Source organism: Myodes glareolus, chromosome 22, assembly GCF_982192425.1.
Source record: "Myodes glareolus chromosome 22, mMyoGla1.1, whole genome shotgun sequence".
Taxonomy (NCBI): domain Eukaryota; kingdom Metazoa; phylum Chordata; class Mammalia; order Rodentia; family Cricetidae; genus Myodes; species Myodes glareolus.
Window position 1 is genome coordinate 20,384,557 of NC_142047.1, and position 23,162 is coordinate 20,407,718.

At 40.3% G+C, this 23,162-nt stretch overlaps 1 protein-coding gene across 4 annotated transcripts in view; it reads right to left on the minus strand.

Moving 5' to 3' along the window:
- Rpgrip1l (RPGRIP1 like) overlaps positions 1-23,162 on the minus strand; it is a 98,385-nt gene that overhangs the window by 28,709 nt on the left and 46,514 nt on the right. For 3 of the 4 annotated variants that reach the window (XM_048426784.3, XM_048426781.3, XM_085682022.2), the window contains 7 exons: positions 17,230-17,381; positions 14,347-14,725; positions 8,968-9,158; positions 8,746-8,829; positions 8,292-8,396; positions 7,134-7,287; positions 4,459-4,529 (listed from right to left, as the gene is read on the minus strand). In XM_048426784.3, the coding sequence (XP_048282741.3) occupies positions 4,459-4,529; positions 7,134-7,287; positions 8,292-8,396; positions 8,746-8,829; positions 8,968-9,158; positions 14,347-14,725; positions 17,230-17,381 (1,136 nt within the window). Of the gene's footprint in view, positions 1-666; positions 741-4,458; positions 4,530-7,133; positions 7,288-8,291; positions 8,397-8,745; positions 8,830-8,967; positions 9,159-14,346; positions 14,726-17,229; positions 17,382-23,162 lie in introns of all 4 variants that reach the window. The other variant, XR_007230560.3, reaches the window with a different exon arrangement.

The window sequence follows — 23,162 nt, forward strand, 5'->3', positions numbered from 1 at the left end:
AAGACTGCATTGGTCCATTAATTTGGAGAGCTCTTTGTTGTGGGTCTTGAACATTGCAGCATGTTTACTTTATCCCTGACCTCTGCCCATGAGACACCAAGAAGCAGTTCCTCTTAATGTGACAGTAAGCAATGCTTTCAAACAGTGCCCAGTGCGCAGCTGTGATGGTCTAGGATAGTAAAATTTGGAAAACCCTTTTCTCTGTATTCCAAGTTAATTAAAGATGGTGAGTAAAGCTTTGAAAATTAGATTAACTACTACGCTGTCCCTGTTGTCTACTCTAGGCCAACATCCAAAGTATCTATTGCTCCACTCCATTGTAAACAAGGCCTTCTTACAAAAAGGCTGCAAGTTGGTGCATTCTTGTAGCTCTTCCTGAACTAGATGTGTTTATGATTTTCTTTTTGTCCATGAGCTGTCACAGCTACAACAGGACTCTCTTTACTATGTGATACAGGATGATATTGATGACAGGCCCAGTCCAGAGGTTAGATGTGACTAATTCTTCCTTTGGGGAATGGGCATTTTTGTGTGATTGTCTTCGGGCAATAAGCAAATCAAACAGATGAAGTCAGCCAAATGATTGTAAAGAAAGGAGGTGGTCACACCATATCAGAGCATACATATCCTTTAGAATTTCTATATTTAAAATTATCCCAAACTGACCCTTCCTATCAGTGTCCTTAGTTAGGAAAACGGCTGTTGGGCAGTGTCTTCCTTTCAAGATCTCAGGTTCTCATCTGGAGAAAGGGAAAGGAGGTTAGAAATCAGCTAAGAAATTCAAGTGTTGACTGGCTCAGCTACTCACACTATTTACAACCTAACTGATGAATTATTAACACTAGTTGGCTTTCCATAAGCATGTCTCTCCAATCAGTATAGAACTTCCTAAAAGCAGAGGTGGAATACTGTGTTTGCTATCACCGTAGGCAGTGAATTCCTGGCTTACCATATGAAGAATAAATATTGTTTACAAACTGACAAGATAAATATATTCTTATATTATTGTCTTCACAGACCCAGAAATTATTCAATATCTCATTTCTTATAATCTTATGTTCAAAGACTAAATCACTTATGTGCTCAAAAAGACAGCTGAAGTAGACACTGTCTTATGGAATAAACTACTGATATAAGAGAGAAAAATCAAACATGCAGACATGATAAATGGAAAGTTCTTAGTGAAATGGTGTGATGGTTAATTTTATTTGCCAACATGATTAAGCCAAGTGGTACCCAGACATTTGGTCAATTCAATAACGTTTGTGAAATAATTTACGTCTTGACAACTGAGTATCTGTGCTTCTGGACAGTGTAAATTCTAGATAGACTCCCAAAAGCAAATTGGTCTCCCTAACGTGGATGGGCTCTATCTAGTCAGTTGAAGGGATAATGGCACCAAAAGGCTGAATAGGAGGGAGCTCCTTGCTGGGCAGGGTGGCACACACACTTTTAATCCCGGCACTCAGAAGGCAGAGCCAGGCGAATCTTTGTGAGTCCGAGGCAGCCTGGTCTACACCGTGAGACCTTACCTCAAAGATCACCACATATGTGTACACACACACTCACGCAAAGAAGGAACTCCTTGTGCCAGGGTGACATCAATGGGGACACAACTTCAAACTTGGCCTGAAATAGATTCTTGGTTCTTGAGCCTGCTGGCTTTCAGATCAGAACACTGCCGCTGGGTGTCCTACTCCTCAGGCCTTTGGACTCAAACTCAAATTGGCAACACAGAATCTGTTCTTCTGCATTACTAGCTTATTGATCAAACATCTTCATTATAGTAGCCAATTCTCTTAGTAAATTTCTGTCTGTCTATCTGTCTGTCATCTATTGACTTATCTGTCTGTCTGTCCGTCCGTCCATCCATCCATCTAATCATTCCATCAATCCATCCATCCATCCATCCATCCTCCCTCTACTGTCAGTTCTACTTTGTAAAACCAAACCTTACACAAAAAGTTTATTTCCTTATATTATCAGCTCTAATGGGAGGCTGAGAATTTCTATTTGCTGGCTTGATAAATTATTTAGCAATTGATTAACAATTTGATTAATCAAAAATATTAAATTTAACTTAACTGAGCACCATAATTAAAACTGTTCAGGTAAGTGTATATAAAATTCCTTCTTTTATTTATCAATTTTAAGCAATGAACATTTCACATACTAGGTTACCATAGGTTAGATAATATTAATATAAGTCATAATTGTATACTAATTATAGTAATACTCTGTAGAAAGATGAGATGTTTCTTTATTAAGCACATACAAAATAGACATCATGAGATTCTGAGTTCAGATCCTCAGTAGCCATGTCAAAAGCTGATTGTAACAGCAGAGGCTGAGTATTGGGGAGGCGGACACAGGCAGACACATTCTCGGAGTTCACTGGCCACACAGTTTAGTCCATCAGTGAACTCCAGGCTCAGTGAGAGACAGGTTAAAAATAAGGTGGAGAATGATGGAGGAAGACACCTATGTTAGCCTTTGACCTCTACATGCATTCACACATGTGCACACAAACAAATGTATTCTGTTTCATGAAGGCACTGTAACAAACATGTTATGCTCATGGTTTTATTTTACAGAGATATTAAGCTTAGAATATGCAAAAGGAGTTAAAAAGAAGTACTATTTTTTCCCCAAAAAGGCTGAAATTCTAAAAATAAAATGTTCAAGGGAAGTTAATATGAAGGAAGAGAGAATGCTAAGCCTTTTCATTTTATTTACCTATACTTCTCCCTTCCTTCTGTTGCTCCATCCTTGCTTTCCTCACTTTCACTCTAGTGATGGGGATCTTAGCCTTGAATGCTAGGCTAGGACTGCACCACTGCACCACACCCACAGGGCTCCACCACTGCACCACATCCACAGGTCCTCCACTGCACCACACCCACAGGGCTCCACCACTGCACCACATCCACAGGTCCTCCACTGCATCACACCCACAGGACTCCACCACTGCACCACACCCACAGGTCCTCCACTGCATCACACCCACAGGACTCCACCACTGCACCACATCCACAGGTCCTCCACTGCACCACACCCACAGGACTCCACCACTGCACCACATCCACAGGTCCTCCACTGCACCACACCCACAGGTCCTCCACTGCACCCCACCCACAGGACTCCACTGCACCCCACCCACAGGTCCTCCACTGCACCCCACCCACAGGTCCTCCACTGCACCACACCCACAGGTACTATACCACTGCACCACACCCACAGGTTCTCCACTGCACCACACCCACAGATCTCTCTTTTCTCAAAAATGATTACATGGCTGCTTATGTTTACATATTTATTTATTGTGTGTATGCATGTGAGTGTATGTATGTGTGTGTATCTCCTTCCACTATGTGGGGTCCAGGGACTGAGACGGTACTTCTCCTTACCCACTGGACCATCCCACCAGTCCTTGTTTCTTTATGTCAGGTAGCTTGGCTTGATCATGCACTTTTCACGCCTCACTCTTCTGTGTATCGAGAACTTAGGCATGTGTTACCTGCCTGCTGCTTTTTACATGGAATGTATAAAATCTTTCCCTCCTATCTATGATAAAAATATGTTCTTAAATGTAGAAAATCTCATGTATATTTTGAAATTTAATTTTCTTTTCAATATTTCATTTTATATACTACATTTCAGAGATGTGATATAAAATGAAGTCTTGGATATGTTTAATCATTTTTTTTTCTGAATAGTTTTAGTCTTTCTATCAGAAGTGAAATAATTTTAGGAGTTTGTCAACAGACATATTTAGGTTTGAATACTCTACGAAGTTATGAATACATAAGCAGGTAGGCTATTACTGTTTCAATGCTACCTCACAGCTGTGTTCTCTGAGATGCAGATCTGCTTTAGTGCACCTTTGTACACAGAAACTGAAAGGGAAGCAGGTAGTTGGATGGTTTTAGCAAGAGGTGGATCACGTTACCAGTGTCAGGTACTCTTTGAAAAAGTAATGCTTACATGTTGCAGTCCATTTCCTTACACAAGTATAGGCAGGAACCAAGGAGGTGGTTCAGTTGATTAAGTGCTTGCCATGTAAGCATGAGAACCTGAGCTTGATTCTACAATCAAGTGTGAGTCTATAATCTCAGCAGTAGGGGGACGGGGACAGTTAGGTCCAAGTGGACGTGCTGGCCAGATAGTCTGGTCAAAGTGACAGGTTCAGGAAATAAGATACAGGGTTACTGAGCAAGACTCTTGGTGTTGATCTCTGGCCTCCACACACATGCACACATGTGTGCATTCATATAAACATGTGCATATATATACATAAACATACAGAGGAAAAACTGCATCAGTAAAACTATCTTGCAGTAGACAAGTAAAATTTTTCCAGAAATATTTTTACCTTAAATTTCCATTTATGAAGCCAGATATGCGGAAAATGACAGTCAGCCTTAGTTTAGAACACTGTTCTGGCATCGAGCTACTCACTTGTTTGGTTTCCTTGGAGACGGAACCTGGGATGATACAGTCATCGCTGTCAGAAGCCGATCTGTCCTCATCTGTCAGAAAACATGAGGCAACACTTACCTAGGTTGCCAATGTCCTTACACATGTCACAGAACAACAGAAAGGAACACCATGACAACTAGGTTTATCTCTTATGGATGTACATTTTAGGAAAGGAAAAAGTGACCTGAAAAACTACCATGTTTAATTTTGGTAAACGCAAAAGAAATAAAAACAATTTCTGCCATAAAATTAATGAAAACAATGTAAAAGGTAATAGATACTTTTTTCTCTTAAAATTCTTATGTTTAGTTATTTATTGTGTGTGTGTGTGTGTGTGTGTGTGTGTGTTTCACGGGCCACTACAAATGTGGAGGACAGAGGCTAACTTGTGTGAGTCAGTTCTCCCTTTTATTATGTGGGACCAGGGAATCAAACTCAGGTTCTTAGGGTTGGTGAGCCCCTTTCCCCACTGAGCCATCTTTCTAGTCCCTTCTTTTCCTCTTCATAGCTGGACTATAACATACTTCATTATTGATCCAATTATTTAAAAAATTCCTATATTCTGCTTACTGTATTTTAAACTCAAAGCAATATTACAAATTTTCATATATACTGGTAGCAAACAAAACTTAAAACATTCAGGCTTTATTATATTCCCAAGTAGAAAGAGCTGATGAGTGCTCAGGAAAGTTGGACTTCTCTTTCATAAAAAACAGAATGATTTTAAAAGGAAAAATAGCAAAGACGGAAGGAAGAACACTTTCTAAAGCGAAGCCACACTTGTATCACAATTTATATTATCTGTGCAAGGATGACATTAAGTAAATACTGGATATTCACAAAATACAGGTGAGAGGATTAGCAAATCTTTCAATCTTCTGGACATCTCAGTTTACACAGTAATTAAAAATGTGGTCATGCAATACATGAGAGAGAAAAGCAGGTGGGATTAACTGGGGGAAGAAAGGGAACCAGCTGCTGTGGGAACAGGGGAAGAGAATGAAAGAAAGCAAGGCATCATGACACATAGGTGTGAAAATGCAATGAGGAAATCCATTACTTGTATATTAGCCTAAAGAGTAAAACTCAGAGCCTAGCTAACTATAGTTGAAAAAGTATCAATGAAATTGTGAACAACAGCAATAGAAGTCGGGTATCCTTAATGTCCACTTTTTCCTTCCTTCATTGGTCACTGTGTGTTTGAAGGATGATATGTACATCCATGCTGACTAACCAGCCAACAGCCTGCACAGATCTATGCCATACAGCAATCTTACAGGGTAGTATGCAGGAGCAGGCCTATGCCCCAGCAGTGGTGTTCTGCTTCTATAACGAAAGTGTATTGTGGTGACATCTTCCTGCACAATTCTGGATGGTACTGTCCACAAGGCTTTGTCTCTTTTTTACCTCAACAGGAAACTGATGAGACTGTGTTAACTAGGTCATCTGCAACTGTAGCTACACAGCAAGAGCCAGCCCTTTTCTATTCATGCAACTAAGCATGAGACATAAGCTATCTACCAAGGCCAGATCCGACCAATTTCTGGTCCTACAGTTGGATCATCAATTATAGAAAGAACATCTTTCTTCCATTTCTCTCCCACGCATTCTTTTAAGTTGCCATATAAATTTTCATGTGTTTAGTAATGAAGTCTTGAGAGGCACTGGGTGCTTGCTAGAGTGTCTGGGCAAGCGATGCACAAAGGCCGTGGGGGTGGTAAATGGAGAATAAGGCCTAGTCTCACTCCAATATGACACTGGGGCTTCCTTCCACAAAAGCCACGTCCATGCCTGCCATCTCATAGTGGATATTTTCCAATGGCTTACACAAAATACTGTGAAAAAAATCAATATTACCCTTTCTTTAAATTTTTTTAAATTATAGCTCTATTGAGGTGAAAACACATATATAATAAACTGTATACCTATTTAAACTACAAAATTAGTTATTTGACATTTAAGTCTGTGAAACTATATTTTCCTAACTAAAATACCAAATATTGGCCTGAAGATGGCTCAGTGGGTAGAGGTACCTGTCGCCAAGGCTGATGAACTGAGTTTGATACCTGAAACCTACATGGAAGGGGAGAACCAACCCCCCAAAAATGTTCTTTGAGCTCCAAATGTGTAGCATACACACATGTACATGCATATGCAAAATCAATGCATGTTGTTAAAAAGGCAGTGGATCTAGCCAGCACTCCTGTTCCTCTGGATCTTTCTCCTTTGTTCCCACCCAACTTTCGCAGGCTACCAGCTTCCTGTGTATTCAAAATTAGTTCACTTTTATTACACTTTATATTAACGAAATGAGAGAGAACATGGTCTTTTTTTATGTCACAATTCCTGACTTTAATTTCAAAAAATCAAAGCTAAAGAATAATCCAATTGATAATATTGAACCCAAAGAGAACATAAAACATCTAAGACATAAGCTGGCAACAAGCTCGGCAATGACACTTGTATTCTATGCAGGAGCCCCAAGATGGCCTGAGAAGAGAGAGAGGACAGCCGAAGAGTGCTCACCCACCACTTCTGCCAAGAGGTGGGTGTCATGAGGTGGATTTCACCCTTAATGATGTGCTGTGGAAGGCACGCACGCTCTCACAGAAAACAGAGCAGAGTCAGGGAAACAACAGTTTAAACGCAGTCACCTTCTGGCTCCAGTTCTTCCGTTATTTCTGTTTCATCTTCAGAGGAAGCCACACTTTGCGATGCAAGCTGACCCTCAGATAGGAAAGAGATGTCATCTTCTTTTCCTTGCTGCATTCTCTCTATGGTTTCCTCTACCTCAGCCACACTGCTTTCCTGTGATACATGCAGAAGAGACGAACAGTGCTGTATTTATTTACTCATGTTGGGTTACATTTGACAGCGTTCTTGTTGGAGCACTTGAATAATAAAACATGTACATCTGAGACTTGAGTACACAGGCATCTAACTGGACACAGTGTCTCATGCCCATAGTTTCAGCACTCAGAGGCAGGAGGATCACAATGAGTTTGCGGCCAGCATGGGCTGCATAAGAAGAAGTGAGTTCCAAGCCAGTCTGGGCTACAAGTGAGCTTCTGTCACTAAACCACACCACCACCTCCTCCACCTTCTTTGCCTCTTCTTCCTCCACCACCACCACCATCACCTCCTTTACCACCACCACCTCCTCCTCCACCTCCACTGCCTCCTCTTCCTCTATAACCACCTCCTCCTCCACCATCACTCCACCACCTCCATTCCTATATCTTCCCCCCACCTCCACCTCTGCAACTACCTCCACTGCTCAAACAACAAAACACAAAGATCTAGGTAATACAGCTATTAAAGACTCATTAGAAAACCGTCACTTAGATTGTAGAAATAGATTAAAACATGCAGGTCAATAAAAATCCAAATATACATTAAGAATGAAGGATGCAAGTTGGGCTGGTGTGGTAGTACATATCAACAATACCAATACATGGAGGAAGAGGAAGGAGGACATGGAATCCAAGGTCATCCACAGCTACATAGTGAGTTTGAGATTAGCCTGGCATACATAAAATCCTGTCTCAACAAAACTAAACAAAATAATAAAGGATGTATTAATCCCAAAATGACTTTAACATTGATTTTAGTTTATATGCTTATATATTTCCTGCCCATTATGGACAACTATATCTGCTATATTTATCAATTTAAATATATTTATATCATGAGGAAGTCATATTCAAAAGTAGAAAAAAATGCTATGATTTCTTGAATCATGTCTAACATACAAGATAAAGTCTTAAGTCACAAAATAAACCTTTCAAAACAATTTTAATACAAAGGCATACCTTGGAAGTATATGTAACATCTGGCAGGCTATTTTCTGTTTCTGGTGTGTGTTCCATTTCTGGGGAATTGTCTTTTATATCTTTAGGAGGAGGAGGAGAAGTCTCCTTGAATTAATGGGAAAAAACAATGTATATTATTTTGTATTCATAACAAGAGTAGTTTTAGGTTGGTACACACTTGACTGTGTAAGATCAAGAAGCAGTATGAGGGAAGGGAGACAGAATTTATACAACTCCTTGAAGAGTCTTTTGTACAAGGGAGCAGAAAACTCAGCTGGGAGCTGGAAAGGACTATGGGGTCATGGAGGGTCTAACTAAAGCACACAAACTGGCAGCACAGTAAAGACGTGGTGGGTTTACTATCTCTGCTTAGGTCAGAAAGGCACAGCACAGTCTAGACTCTCAAGTGTCGGCTACAGGAAAGGGACTGGTATTTGGAATGTCTGTTACTCACAGGACTCAGGTGCGGCATGGTATCCACAAAAGAAACCTTTTTGTCCACAAGTGCTAAACGTTGTCTTGGTTTAGGTTTTGGTGCCTAAGATAAAATGATACGTCAAACTATGTTGAGTGTTACATTTTAGAGGAGGCTTCAGCTAGTTTTCAGTGGAATTATTTGACTATTAAGTTTATATATAAAGCACTATAACTGAAATTGAAAGCCATTTTTACTCACTACAACTGACGTAACACCCAAGGATGTTGGAGGTAGTTTCTGAACAACCTCTGGCTCTTCTCTGCATATGAACTTTCCTAGGTCTTCATTAGTTATTGATCCACTTGGGGGAAGGTAGGTGAATTTCCATTTTAATATAACTTGGATGGTTCCCGCAGAATGCTTTTCATTATCCATTAACTCAAATATCCCTGCAAATTATGAAAATCATTTTTACCAATGCCAGAGCCAAGCTTTGTTATTCTAAGAATTACAGCAGAGGCCTGGGAACCCGCAGGCCACTCACACCAAGGAGGCAGCTAGCCTAACTGTGAATCTTCACCTCTCCCACTAAGCCTCTTATTCCCAGCTGCTGCAGAACATCTGCTATAGTCTTCCCTTCCTTTCAGACCCATCACCAATGATCACACAGATCTTTTCCTCCAACCTCCCTTTCCCTGGCTCATACCATGATCCCAGCCTCACAGGCCAGGGATAGAGGTGGGCTAACTGCAGACCTTCCTCCTCCTCCAAATCCAAACCCCCTTCTGCATCTCCAGCTCTGTAGCAGACCGCCTTGTCCCTCCCTGCTCCCATATATAGTAAAACACACAGGTCCCCACCTCCAACCTTTCTTCACCCCACTCATTGCTTGGTCCCAGCCCCGAGCTCTAGCAGGCACTTCCTGGGAACCCCTAGGCCACTCCTGTCAGTTCCATATGGAAAGATACATGTGCAAAACAATAGCTGAAACAATCTGGATAATAAAAGAACTGCTGGATGTATCATCATCCCAGACTTCAAGTTGTACTGAAGAGCTATTGATATAAAAACAGTATTGTATTGGCACAAAAACAGATATGTTAATCAATGGATTGAACTGAAGATCCAGACATATGTCTATACACCTATGGACAGCTGATTTTTGACAAAGAATCAAAAAAAAAAAACTGAGAAAAAGTAGCATTTTGAGCAAACGGTGCTGGTCAAACTGGATGTCAAATGAATCTACATTTATCATCCTGCATAAAACTCGCTCCAAATGGGTCATAATACCAGACACCCTGAATCTGACAGGAAGGAAACTGGGAAATAGTCTTAAACTCATTGGCCCAGGAAAAGACTTTCTGAACAGAATACTGATAACAGAGGCACTAGTTACCAAGATATCCCTCAACTGAAGAATGGATAAAGAAAGTGTGGTATATTTGCACAATGGAGTATTGCTCAGCTGTTAGGAAAAAATGACATCATAAAATTTTCAGGCAAATGGATTGAATTAGGAAAAAATCATCCTGAGTGAGGCAACCCTGACCCAGAAGGACAAACATGGTATGTTCTCACTCATAAGTGGGTATTAGCTATTGATAATAGCTAATTACAGTTCACAGACCTAGAGAAGTCAGATAAAGAGGGGAGGTTGGGATGGGGTACACATATATCTCCCTGGGAAGGGGAAAAACAATAAATTTTACGGGTGACTGGAGGTGGGTGGGGATGGAACAGGAGTGATCAGGTGGGTAGGGAGGGACAGAGGAAGAGAGAACAGGAAGAGAAAACTGTAAGAGGTGGGCATTCAGGGGGCGATGTGGACACCCAGTGCAGTAGAAACTTCCGGAAACCTAGGAGGGTAACCCTAGTGAGGACTCCAGGGAATGTAGGATAGATATGGAGCCTGAATAGGTCATCTTCTGTAATGAGGCTAGGCTCCCAGTGGTGGGACAGGGACACCAATCCAACTACAACCAGTCCTGCCTGTAAGATGCTGGGCTAATGTTGGTGCAGGGCTTGTGGGAGTGGCGAAGCCATGACAGCAGCCCATGTTGGACACTGCCCGGATGGTCAGAATCTGGGAAGCCGGATGGTTCAGAGACCTAGTGTAGAACCAAACATGATATCCTGCTATACTCATAGATTGGTGCTTAGCTCAGTCACTGTCAGAGAGGCTTCCTTTAGTAGGTAATGGGAGCAGATACAGAGACCTGGACCAGATATTAGACCCAGAGTCTCCTGCATACACTCTGTGGTTGTTTTTAGCTTGGGGGTTTTGTGGGACTTCTAATAGCGGGAGTAGAGGTATCTCTGATTCCTGCTCGCGGGACCCTTTTTCTCCTACTGGATTGCTTCATCCAGCTATACTTAGTTTTAATTGGTTCTTGTAATGTCCTATTTGGTTGATATCCCTGGAAGGCCTGCTCTTTTCTGACAGGAAATGGAAAAGCAGTAGATCTGGGAGAGAGAGGAAGTGGGGGGCTAGGAGAAGGGGAGGGAGTGGAGGCTGTGATCTGGATTTATTGTATGAGAGAAGAATATAAAAAAAGAACAAAAGCTAATAAATGAAATGACCTTATTAAGTGAAACAAAACTTCTATATGGCAAAGGACAACATCATTATGGTAAAGTGGCAAGCTAAAAAACAGCTTTTTATAAAAACCAATTTCACATCTAATAGAGGGTTTATATCTAAAATATATAAAGAAATAAAAAACTGGGCACCAAGAAAACAACCCAATTAAAATATAGGATGCATAACTAGAACAGAGAGTTCTCAAAGGATCAAACACAAATGGCTGAGAAACACTTAAAGAAATGTCAACATCCTTAGTCATCAGAGAAATGCAAATCTTAACTACTCTGAGATTCCATCTTATACCAGTCAGCATCACCAAGATCAATAAAGGACATGACAGCTTCTGCTGTCAAAGATGTGGGGAAAGGGAACATCTACTCATGATCGCAGACTTGTACAACAGCAGTGGAAATCAGTTTGACAGTTCCTCGAGAGGCTGGCATTAGATCTACCTCAAAATCTAGCTATATCATTCTTGGGCATATACCCAAAGGACTCTACATCCTACTACAGAGAGAAAATATGGGGATGCAAAACTAACCCTAATGGCTACTTGAGGGACATCTGGAAACCTACTCCTCTAGAAGCTTCCTAAAATATGTACATATTTGAAAGAAATATAAATGGACTCACCAAATAAAGGGAGAGACTATGCTCCAATGAGATATCTTTCACCACCAAATAAAATATCCAGTTCCAGAAATAAATCTAGTTGAATAGTTGGCCAAGTGGCCCGCATGGATCCCTCCCCCTAAACATCCTGGGCTATTGCCAAGGTTATTGGCAGTTCCCACAACCCGTATAGGTTCAAGCCAGATGTGATCCCAGTACTGAAAGGGGGAAGTGGACATGCACTCCCACTCCTAATCTAGATGCTATCTGCAATTGATACAAACTTGTAAAGGAAAAGCTGGACTTCTCCAATGGAGTCTCACTGGGTATGTTTACCGCACGTAAGGGTAGGCCCTGTGCCCAGCAGTAGATGGCCAACACAAAACAAATTCCATGAAATTTTTCTAGACTTTTTGTCTTTAATTTATTTGTTTGGGCAGTTATTTTGTCTTACTGTTTTTTTTGCTTATTTATTATGTTTTCTGATTTTTTGGGTTTTTTTGGGGGGTTTTGTTTCTTTCTTCCGTGCTTTCTTTTCTCTTTTTTTTCCTTACTGCCTGTTTTCTTCCTAAAGAGAGAGAAGTAAGGACATGGAGTTGGGTGGGAGGAGAGGTGGGAGGATCTTGGTGGAATCAATGGAGAGGAAACTATGATTAGAATATACTGCATGGAATTTTTTCAATAGAAATATATGAGTAAAAATTAAATTATATGACAATGGCCTATGAAATAGAGACAGTAAGGAGAACCGATCATCCATCTATCCATCTCTATCTCAAATGGTGTTAGAATATCAGCAAGTGGTAGAGTGCTGGCTTACGTGAGTCTCTGGAGACCCAGCATTGGGAGTGGAGGTGGAGGACGGCAAAGAAGAAAATAAAAAGAAGTAATAGAAATTACTATTATTATTATTAGTAGTAGTAGTAATAGAAATTATTATTAATAGAAATTATGGAGCTCAAAACACTACAGCAACCAACAGTGGGGCTCAGCAGGAGACATGAGTGACACAGGAAATAATACAGTCTACTTGAAGGTAGAACAGTGAAACTATTAAATGTAAAGAATGGGAAGAAAAAAGAAGGGTGCCATTAGCCACATCAACCCATGTATCAGAAGAGAAGGGGAGAAACAAACGACAGAAGAAGTGACAGACTATTCACACTGGATGTGTAACATTATCTTACACGTACAAGAAGCTCAATAAACTGCAAGTGGAAGAAACACAAGAGGAAACACATGTAGGCACAAACTACTCAAACCTCAAAGACAGCCTTAAAAATAGCATTATGAATATGTGACTCTCCATAAGGTCAACAAGTGGCTTCTTAGAAACAACGGCTGCCTATAGCCAGAGCTTTGATGCACTGAATGTGCTAGAAGGATAACAAAACAAAACCAAAACCCAACAACCCAACTATTAGCCAGCAAGATAAGCCTTCAAAAAATTCAATAGAAAAGTAAGACTATTCCAAGATAAACAAGTGAACCCCTTGGCTAGCAGCAGGCCTGACTTCCAGCACACATCAAATAAGCCTTCTTCAGGCGGGAAGAAAAAGACACACTATGGTAACTCAAGTCCACACATCTGATAGGGACCAAAAGGGCAATTACATATGTAATCACAAAAGACCAGGCAACTATCTTTTCTTTTTTCTCTTAACTAGTTTAAAAGATAACCATTTGAAGCAATAATTATAAAATTATATTGTTGGGTTCATAACACTCAAGCAACACATATCATAAAGGACTGAGGCAGAGCGGCATGGAGCAAGGAAATGACCCTATGGTAAGGACATAAATCAGAGTGAGAAATGAAGCTGATCTATAAGAAGAAATAAATACCCCAAATAGTATATAGGTAAATATAAAGATCTCTATAGTTACAGTTTCTCATTCTCTTAACTTCATTACAGGAGCAAGATATTACATAAAGCAATTTGAACACTTCATTGTTGTTTTTTAATATATGTGGACAAAGGGGGTGGGGGAAGGAGGAAAGACAGTAACAGGGAAGAGAGGTGACTAGGATCACAACATGTTATATGCATGTATGAAAAAGTCATAACCCATTATTTTGTGCAATTATTATACATCAAGAAAAATGTCAAAATACCGGGATACTATGTACATATACATGGCAGTAACAACACAAAGGAAGGAAGGGAGAATGAAATAACATTAGACTTTTTATATTCTCATGTAATGAAGTTACTATCATTTTTAAGTAGACTATAAGGTGTATATTATAGTTTCCGAAACACTGAAAATGTTTCAATTCCAAGCAAGGAAATAACTAAAAATATAAACAGTATTATAGATCTGAAGTACAAATATTGTCTAAAGTTAGGAAAATTAGTAATAAATCATAGACATAACACTAAGGTACACTTTAAGTTTGCTTTTCCAGTTTTACAGAATCAAGAACACACTCTTACCTGAGATACACCTGTCATGGGCCAGTGAAATCAGAGGCACATTGACCTTTCCTATGTAAATATTTTCCTGGGCATCACTATCATCAAACACATAAAACCCCAGAGACTCTGACTTAAGGTAGCGATCCAAATCCATATTCATTGGCACTGGGAAACACATATGGTCATCAAACTGCGGATCATTGCTACTGGGAATGATGGCTGTATCATGGTCTGGAAAATCAAAAAACTTGTACACAACATATGCATGTGGCTGCAGGTGGCTGGCTCGGGACTGTAGGTTGCTGCAACATCTTACTGTAATGTGGAGTTCATTTAAGTTGCCTTCAGTGGAATCTGTTGAACTGATCTGAGCAGTTGTGGGTGCTTGCTGACTCAACTGAAAAAACATACATATTTATATTATAAAAATAATACAATTAAAAGATAATTATCAGCTGCCAACCTTCAAACAAAATTTTGTAAATGTACAAAACTACATATTTCACGCTAAAGTTATTTTTCTCAGCAAAAAGATTTTTATTCAAAACTAACATGCTCCCAAACTATATGCTGAAAGATCTAGCACATGCAAGAGTTCACAGTCCTGTGCACTGGCAGCTAAAATGGCGACTGAGGGTATCTATATAAATTAGTCCTCACATCAAGTAGACCCAAGACAAAAAGTTAATGTGATGTTCTTTACTTCTGTTTAATATCTGAGGAGCCAAGTCAGTGGTGGGTCTGAAGAACATCCTAATCAAAGGAGACTCATCTGCTCACCCAGAGTGTGGTTTGAGAAGCCCGAAAGGGTATAAAGCTGGATGTGAGGGCATTTCAGAAGAAATGAACAAAAACACTGGGCAGAAGAGGCAACTACTCTCAGTCCCTCTGGGAACACTGACGAGCACACCGGATGTTGAAAAGCATTTCAGGAAGTGGTAAATCTTTTCTAGCTGAGATGATTCGAGACAGAGAATGCCAGTGTTCTAGTGCTTCCTTTAGTTTACACTGGAGAGCTCGCTACTGAGCCCAGAGGAAGCCTTCTGCAGCGCTATCCCTGGACTGAGTAAGAGATCTGATCTCAATGCCTCTGGTGAAGACCCCCGCTGGTGTGCAGTGGAAGCCTGAGCAGGTACCATTCTGTTTACCCCAGTGAGCTTGCACTCAACCAAGCAGAGCTCAGTGGAGTCCTCTAAAGTACTCCCCCCTCCTACTATCCCCTCCCCAAATCAATCCATTAAAGAAGAAAACCAAGAACACACTAATTCTCATCTCTAACAGATTCTTTCAAGGCGGGCTGTGAAGAACACTACAGAAAGGTGATCTCTGGGAAGCAGGTGTCATGTCCTCTTTGGTTCGAGAGAGGATGTATGTTTACACATGATCCTTTAAATTAAAGTCAAAGAAGCAATACACCCGGCAAAAGTAAGAAAGAAAAAATTTCACATAACATTACAGGAATATTTTATGTACATGTACAACAGAAACACGGTTGGTCCCTAGAAGCTAGTACTTTTGAGAAAATACAAGAATTTACTTTGTCTGGTCTCGATTTTTCCCTGAGCACTGGCTCATTATTTTCTCTTTAGACTCTGTTCACTTAGCTGGCTAACATGGTGGAAGATGGCTGTCAATAGCTCCCAATTTTACATGTTAGAGACATGAAGAGTTATTTTCCTTTGCTTTCAGAAAGCAAAACATGCCTGGTCCAACGGAGGCCAAGGGGATATTCCTTAATCATAATGGGGTAGATTACTGGATTAGAAATGGGAGCAATGACCATAAACCTGGCCACTGGTTTATGGGGCCCAGAACCCATAGTCTGCAAGGAAAGAAGAAAGACAGCTGTGACCACACACATCTCAACATGTTTCTCCATGTTCTCTCCCTGTCACTCACATACGGTTTCTTTTGATATCCGTGTTATATAGAAGAAGTCATCAACTCCAAACTCAATGTTTAACTTGATTCAGTGCATTTACTGGCTCATGGAACTAATTTGAAAATGTGGCTATGAAGACTTGGTGAAATATAGTTAGGGAAATAGAGAGCTGCATTTAAACTCCTGGTATTTAGCAAGGAAGCATTAATTTTGTATTCTACTTTGCATTTCAGAAATCTAATGGTAGGAACCAGTTTGAAAGAAGCATAGAGAGTGATAGGATAGTTTTCTTTAACAGCAGAAGTCATTAATGAAGGTCTCGTGATGTGTGATAACACCACTGTATATCTTCTGAAACTGTCTGAGAAGCACAAGGGAATTCCTTTCTGTCAATGGAACAGCTCTGTCTTGTGGTAGTGGTTTAGTGAGTATCTACAAGCAATAAAAATACACAGAATGAACACACAAATGATTGTGAGCAAATACTGATGATGTCTGATTAAGGTATGGTGCTCAATTAATAATATTACACAGTCTCAATTTCCTGCTTTGTTTTGTTTTTCAACACTGGGTAGTGAGTCAGGAGACTGGCAGTGCACTTGCTAGACAAGCACTATACCATAAACCTACATCCTTAGTTCTTTAAAAAATATTTGTGTTTTGATTCAGGGTCTTGTGAAGTTGCCCAGGCTTGTCTTGAATCTGTCATCCTTGTGCCCCAGCCTCCCGAAGAACTGGGATGCCAGTGATGTACCCACATTCCCAGTTTGATTTCCACCTGTCCAGATTATGCTGTTAACTGTATAAGATGTTACAACTGGGAAAAAGTGGCAAAGTATACAGAGGCCACCTCTCTACTGTTCTTGTCACTTCCTGAGAGTCTGATTATTCTTAAATAAAAGGTCAAATTAGCTATTTGATGCCTATAAAAGAAAACAGTTTCAGTTTAAAGCGTAGGATTTAAGGACATAGTATAGAGTCCTGTGCTATAAAAGGGTTTTACAGTCAAACAAGCTTACCAATTGCATTTTCTCTGGCTTCTTAAAATTTGATGTTATATATCCTAATGCCTTTGCCCGCTCTCGATAAAGTCGAATTGCTTGATCCATGGGAACTCTTAATCGGAACCAGTATTCTACTGTGCCAAAATTTGGGATGTCTCCTTTAGTTCCTACAGATAATCAATGCATGACTTACTGTTAAAACAGTCACATAAATGAAAATATACATGAGTAAATACACCAATGGTATTATATATTAAAGGCATAAACTTTATACAGAGTAAAATAATATGACTTGCACAAATAATGTTTGATTGGGAAATAACAGAGATGAAGAAAAGCTACATCTGGAATATGAGTTTCACTGCATGTTAAATATTAAAGAGCCATATCAAACTATGATTGAGCTATTTCAACTCGTTATCATTTCAATCTTGCATATAAAGAAAAATCCAAACAGTGAATCGGATACTACACAGATTCTTCTGGATACTGTGGCATTTTTCTTTAAACAAGTTGGACTCGATCTAGCCTGACATTTACAATATACAACCTCACAATTATAAATATGGCATTCCATATCCTGATTCAACTTTTTAGGGATCTTTGGCATCCCTCCACTTCTTCGCTGGACCACAAGCATATGGAAGAGGTCATAGGTATGCCAAATAACAGCACTGTCAATGTGCCCTTGTATGGTACTCGCTGTGTGCACTCCACTCAGGCAGCCTCTCCTTCTCTACCATGACCTTGCTCCGTGGAAGATTTCACAGCCCTAAGCTTCCATTGCAGAGCTTATGTTATTATTACTGCACTGACCACTTCAGTCTGTCTGTTCACAAGTGTGCAGTATGTCTACCACACAAGTTCTTAAGGGCCAAGACTGTAGCTGCCTTCAAAATACTTCTTCCCAAGGACTGGTACATAAGGATTCTAAATAATTGTCAAAAAGAAAATTCTGTAACTTTTTCTGAATGTTACCATAGTATTTAAGTATATTATGTTTATTTCATTGGTTTTTTCTTACAAATGGGCCATCACCGTCAATACTGAAAAAGATTTAATATCAGCCACTATTTTAAAGGCCCCCCAAAGAAGAGTATCACTACAGACATATTTACTTGTAATACACATTAAGTATCTTTGGATGGACCTGTAGTCTTTGGTGAACAGCCAGAGTTGCTGATGACAGGAGGGGGGAAGGGCATTTAAATCTTGATTTCTGAGCCAGGAATCTATTATCTAAGCAAGAGTCAATCACAAAATAAAAGCTCTATCCAGACTCTACATTGTCCTCCTTCTCCTTAAGAGGCCTCAGTTTCTGAGGACCAGGGACTCAAGTTTTCCTGCTGTACACAGGCCACTGTTTTCTTGGGTGTTCTTCTTCCTGAGCCCTACTTCAGGAGATTGCCAACACTCAGGCATTAGTCACCTTCTCTTCTTTATCTGGATTCACTTTCAATGTGGTATTACCTGGCCCATAGGGTAAAGTGTATCTATCTATAAGCTAATGGCTCTGACTTCCAGACCTTCATCCCTACCTTCCATGCAATTTACCCAACCGTCTACCTGATACCTCAGCTCAGATGCTTAATAGGCAGGTCCACCTTGTCCAACAGAATCTTCCATTTTCTTATTTGTATCTGCTCCTAATGGGGCTTCCCTTGTGAGCTGCATCACCACTTTTCTAGATGCTCTTGTCAGGAAATCTGCTTTCTTTATTTCCTCACTGACCCACACTCAACTGATCAGCAAATATGCCCCCTCCCCAGACAGTTTGTCTAGCTGGGACTGACCTCATACTCACTATGACCTTGGACTTCTGATCCTCCTGCTTCTACCTCCCAAGTACTGGGGTTACAGACCTGCACCATGAGATAGGAGTCAAACCTAGGGTTTTGTGCATGCTGTGCAAGCAGTTACCACCTAAGTTATATTCCCCAGCCCAGCAAATCTTCATGGAACGGCTAAAGAACAGACAGGCTGAAGTTAATAAACTGCCTAATAAAATAAGGTCAAAGTATGATTTAAAACATTATCTTATTAATTTTGCTTTAGTGAGCACACAAAGTAATGGTGTTTCGTTGTGACATTTTTCTATGTATATACTGCTATACTTTGATTGTACCTTCACTCCCCTTGCTTCTCCTCAACCCTGGCTGCCTTCCTCCAAACTGCCCCCTTGGCTTTCATGCCCATCTATTCCATGACCCTCCTGTCTGCCCACATCTCATCTTCTACTTTCATGACATAAAAACATGTACTTACACACCTGGACACATTTAAGCATCAATTTCTCAAGCAATAATAAACAATATGTCTTCCTAATTTGGCTTATTTCTCTTAGCATAATGATCTCCAGCTCCATTAATTTTCCTATATTACTATAATGCTACCCTACAGCTGAATGGAATTCCACTGTGTATGTATATGTTTCCTTATTGCTTCTGAAGCTGGCTCCAGGGGTCTTGTCTGTTGTGAAGAGTGCAGCAGTTAGTACTAATGAAGCAAGCTCCTTCCATCCTGTGGATTCTTAGCTCCAGTCTCTTGAGTCATAGAGTTCATGAGCACGGTGGTCACTCACGCACACCTATAGCCTTTTCTTTATTCATATTTAAATGTATTAAACATATTTCCTTGACCTTGTCCTTATCCCTGATATTGTCTCTTGATTAGTTGAGTCTAGTCTGTTAGTGCCTCTTTGCACTGCAGTTTTTAAAACTTTGATTCACTCAAGTTTTCACATTAACACTCCCTCTGTCTTAATATCCTTGCAGGGTTTTTTAAAATCCATTTTTCTGACTTTCCTCTCATTGCTGCTGATTTTTCTCCCAGGTCCTAATCGAGTGCATCTTTTTGTCTGTGTATCTTCTTTAAGGCCCTTGGTAACTTTATTAGTCATCCCATCACCTGCCCTTCATGACTTCAGTGTCAGAGTTCAGCAGTTTAGGTGTTATGATTTTTGAGGAGTCAATGCTTTTTGAATTTTCATGTTTCTTGTATTGTGATTTGTGCTTCTATCTGCTTGGATATTGGTCTCAGTTTATCTGAGGATTTCCTTACTGAGCTGCCTACACTTGAGGGCCTATTGAGAGAAAGCAAACAGCACATCCATGTGTGGTACTGAGACGGTCCTAAATTACTCACAGCCCACTAGCATCCCTCAGTGACCACGGCAGATGGAAAGCTACTGTGCAGTGTGCTATAAAGTTAAACAGTAGCATTTTAAAAACTTTATTGATTTTTATTTCATATGCATTTGTGTTTTGCCGTCATGTATGTCTGTGTGAGGATGTTGACAGTTATAGGCAGTTGCATTACAGACAGTTGTGAGTTGCTATGTGGTTGCTGGGAACTGAACCCAGGTTCTCTGGAAGAGCAATCACTTCTTAACCACTGAGACATCTCTCCAGCCCAAGCTAAACATTATTTAGGGTAGATGTGGAAATAGAAACAATAAATGAATTAGATAAAGGAAGGAGGTAGAAAACTGGTAAACAAAGAGATCAGAGTTAAATAAAAGGAAAAAAAAGAGTCTGGCAAGAATGCTGTGGTATAGAGAGAAAAAACGAGAGACAGAAGTAACAACAATAAACACAAAGGAGATTCCCCTCCCAAACACGAAACCTTGAAAACATTAGAAAAACATAAGAATAAGACTAATATAAAACCCTAAACCAGTAAGATCAAGTAAAAATTCTACTAAGAGTATAGTGGGGGGAGAAGGCAAAACAAAATTAGGGACGAATGAGAAAGCCATATAAAAAGCTACTACTTTATTACTTTATAAGGAAACTAAAGCATTAAACAGACTTTGAATAGAAGTACCCTAAATACTACTCCCAGAAGCCATGCTTTTTTGTGTTTTGTCTTTAAACACCAAAGTTTCAGTGCCAGTCACAGAATACATCTCTGAGTGGTTGTCAGGAGAGCCTCAGGAGCTTTGGAAACAATAGGGGCTGTTGTCATTGCTCCTGTCCACAGAACTACATGGGAAGACTATCGGTGATGACACCACACTCTCTAGATACGGGTCACAGGACAATCAACCTGGAACTAAACTGGAAGCTTCCCTCTGGTGGCTAGCTTTCATAGCGCAGAAAGCACTGTGACTGCTAGGAGACAAAAACCCTTACTGGTCATACATAGCCGTGGACCTTACAAGCTAGAATATCAAGCAGTCAGGCAAGAAATGCCTACTGGTGGAAGAGTACCATGACTGGTTTGGGGTAACCAATTGCTATCTGGATAGATGTAGGACTGACCTATAGGAGGGAATACATGCTTGGTACTATAAACAGGTCAAAAGCATATGGCTGTTAAGATCATCTAGGTCCTGGGTGTGGGGGCGTCTACAACTGTTGTTTTACTAATGAACATACAGACAAACTGTCTTCTAGCAATGTTATGTTTATACCCACAGACTAGTGTTACTCTCAGCTTTGGGTAGAGAAACTCTTTTTGCAGCAGTTCATGCAAAGAGCCCTAATCGGCCAGAGAGCTAGGAATATGTGACTGCTGAGTGCTCAGTCCTAAACTGGACATCTATATGCTCTGTCTGCCACAGACCCACAAGACATTGCAGAAAGGGGGGCAGAAAGACCATAAGAGCCAGGGGATGGGGGAGCTACTATAAAACAATTCTGGATATGGCAAGGCTATTTCAATGATGAACACTCAGCAGCTGTGGGTACCTTGAACAAGACATGAACAACATTTCTTCATGGATGGCAGGAGGGTGGGAGTGGGTTTGGCTCATGAGGCCCCACTCTCTCCTGAGGAGCTACTGCCAGTTAATGGTTACCAGGGGAAGAGGTAACATTTCTTCAGCAGTACAGAGATTAGTACAGTGTCCACAATCCAAGAAACAGCCCTGTGCTCATGCTCAACCAAGCCGCCCTAACTAAACAGGCGTGAAAAGAGACTGCGAGGGAGGGGGTTGGGGAGGGAAGAAGAGCGTCAGCAGTAGCAGCAGGGAGGGAGAGCGAGTATGCTTGTACTGGGGAGTGGGTACACACGGTGCACTTAAGCTTTCCAAGTCTAGAACTGCTAGTGAAATTAAAAGCAATAAATTAAAAAGTATTTTGGAAGAAAGGGGAAATGGAAACATAAAACAAAAAAAGAATTTTTAAAAATTAAAAATAAAATAGACTGACCAATCAGGAAAATTATGTGCAAACAAACAAATATAGAAAATGGAATAAATAAAACCATAACTTTTCAGTATTATGAAATGAAAACACCACTATTGCAAGTGTATTAAAAAGAGAAACATGGAAGTACAGGGGAAAATTTTTTGTTCCTTTATTTTTTGAGATAGGGTTTTTCTGTGTAGCCCTGGCTATTGTGGAACTCACTTTGTAGACCAGGTCGGCCTCAAACTCAGAGATCTTCCTGTCTCTACCTCCTGAGTGCTGGGCTTAAAGGTGTACACACTGCCAAGTCAAGCAATTAAAAAAAAAAGGAACAAACACAAAGAAGTGTTAGACTGACTTCTTTGGAGTTTCTGATAATAGGAGATGATTTCAGTGCTGTGCATAGATGTAGGGGGAGGGTTATGAACTTTTATCTCTTCTGGGATCTGTGCTGGTGGTGAATCTGTATTGGACGAGTGTGTGATGTCTGTCAAAGTTTTTTCACTTTAGTTGTTACTCTTCTTTACACACCACAAACCTCTTCTGGCTACATTGAGCTTTACAGTCGGTGGACTGGGCAGGTTCTCTTGCCTTTACTATGTATACATATGTACTATATATATATCTATATTTTATAAAAATATCACATCTATAGGTGTGTGTGTGTGTGTGTGTGTGTGTGTGTGTGTGCTTATCTTCTCCTCTAGGCTTAGGAGTTGTCTGCCTTATTTACCATTTACCACTAACTAGTATTCCTAGAACTCAGTGTTGACATATCTTCAGAAGCATTTGAAGAATGTGTACAATGAACATTTT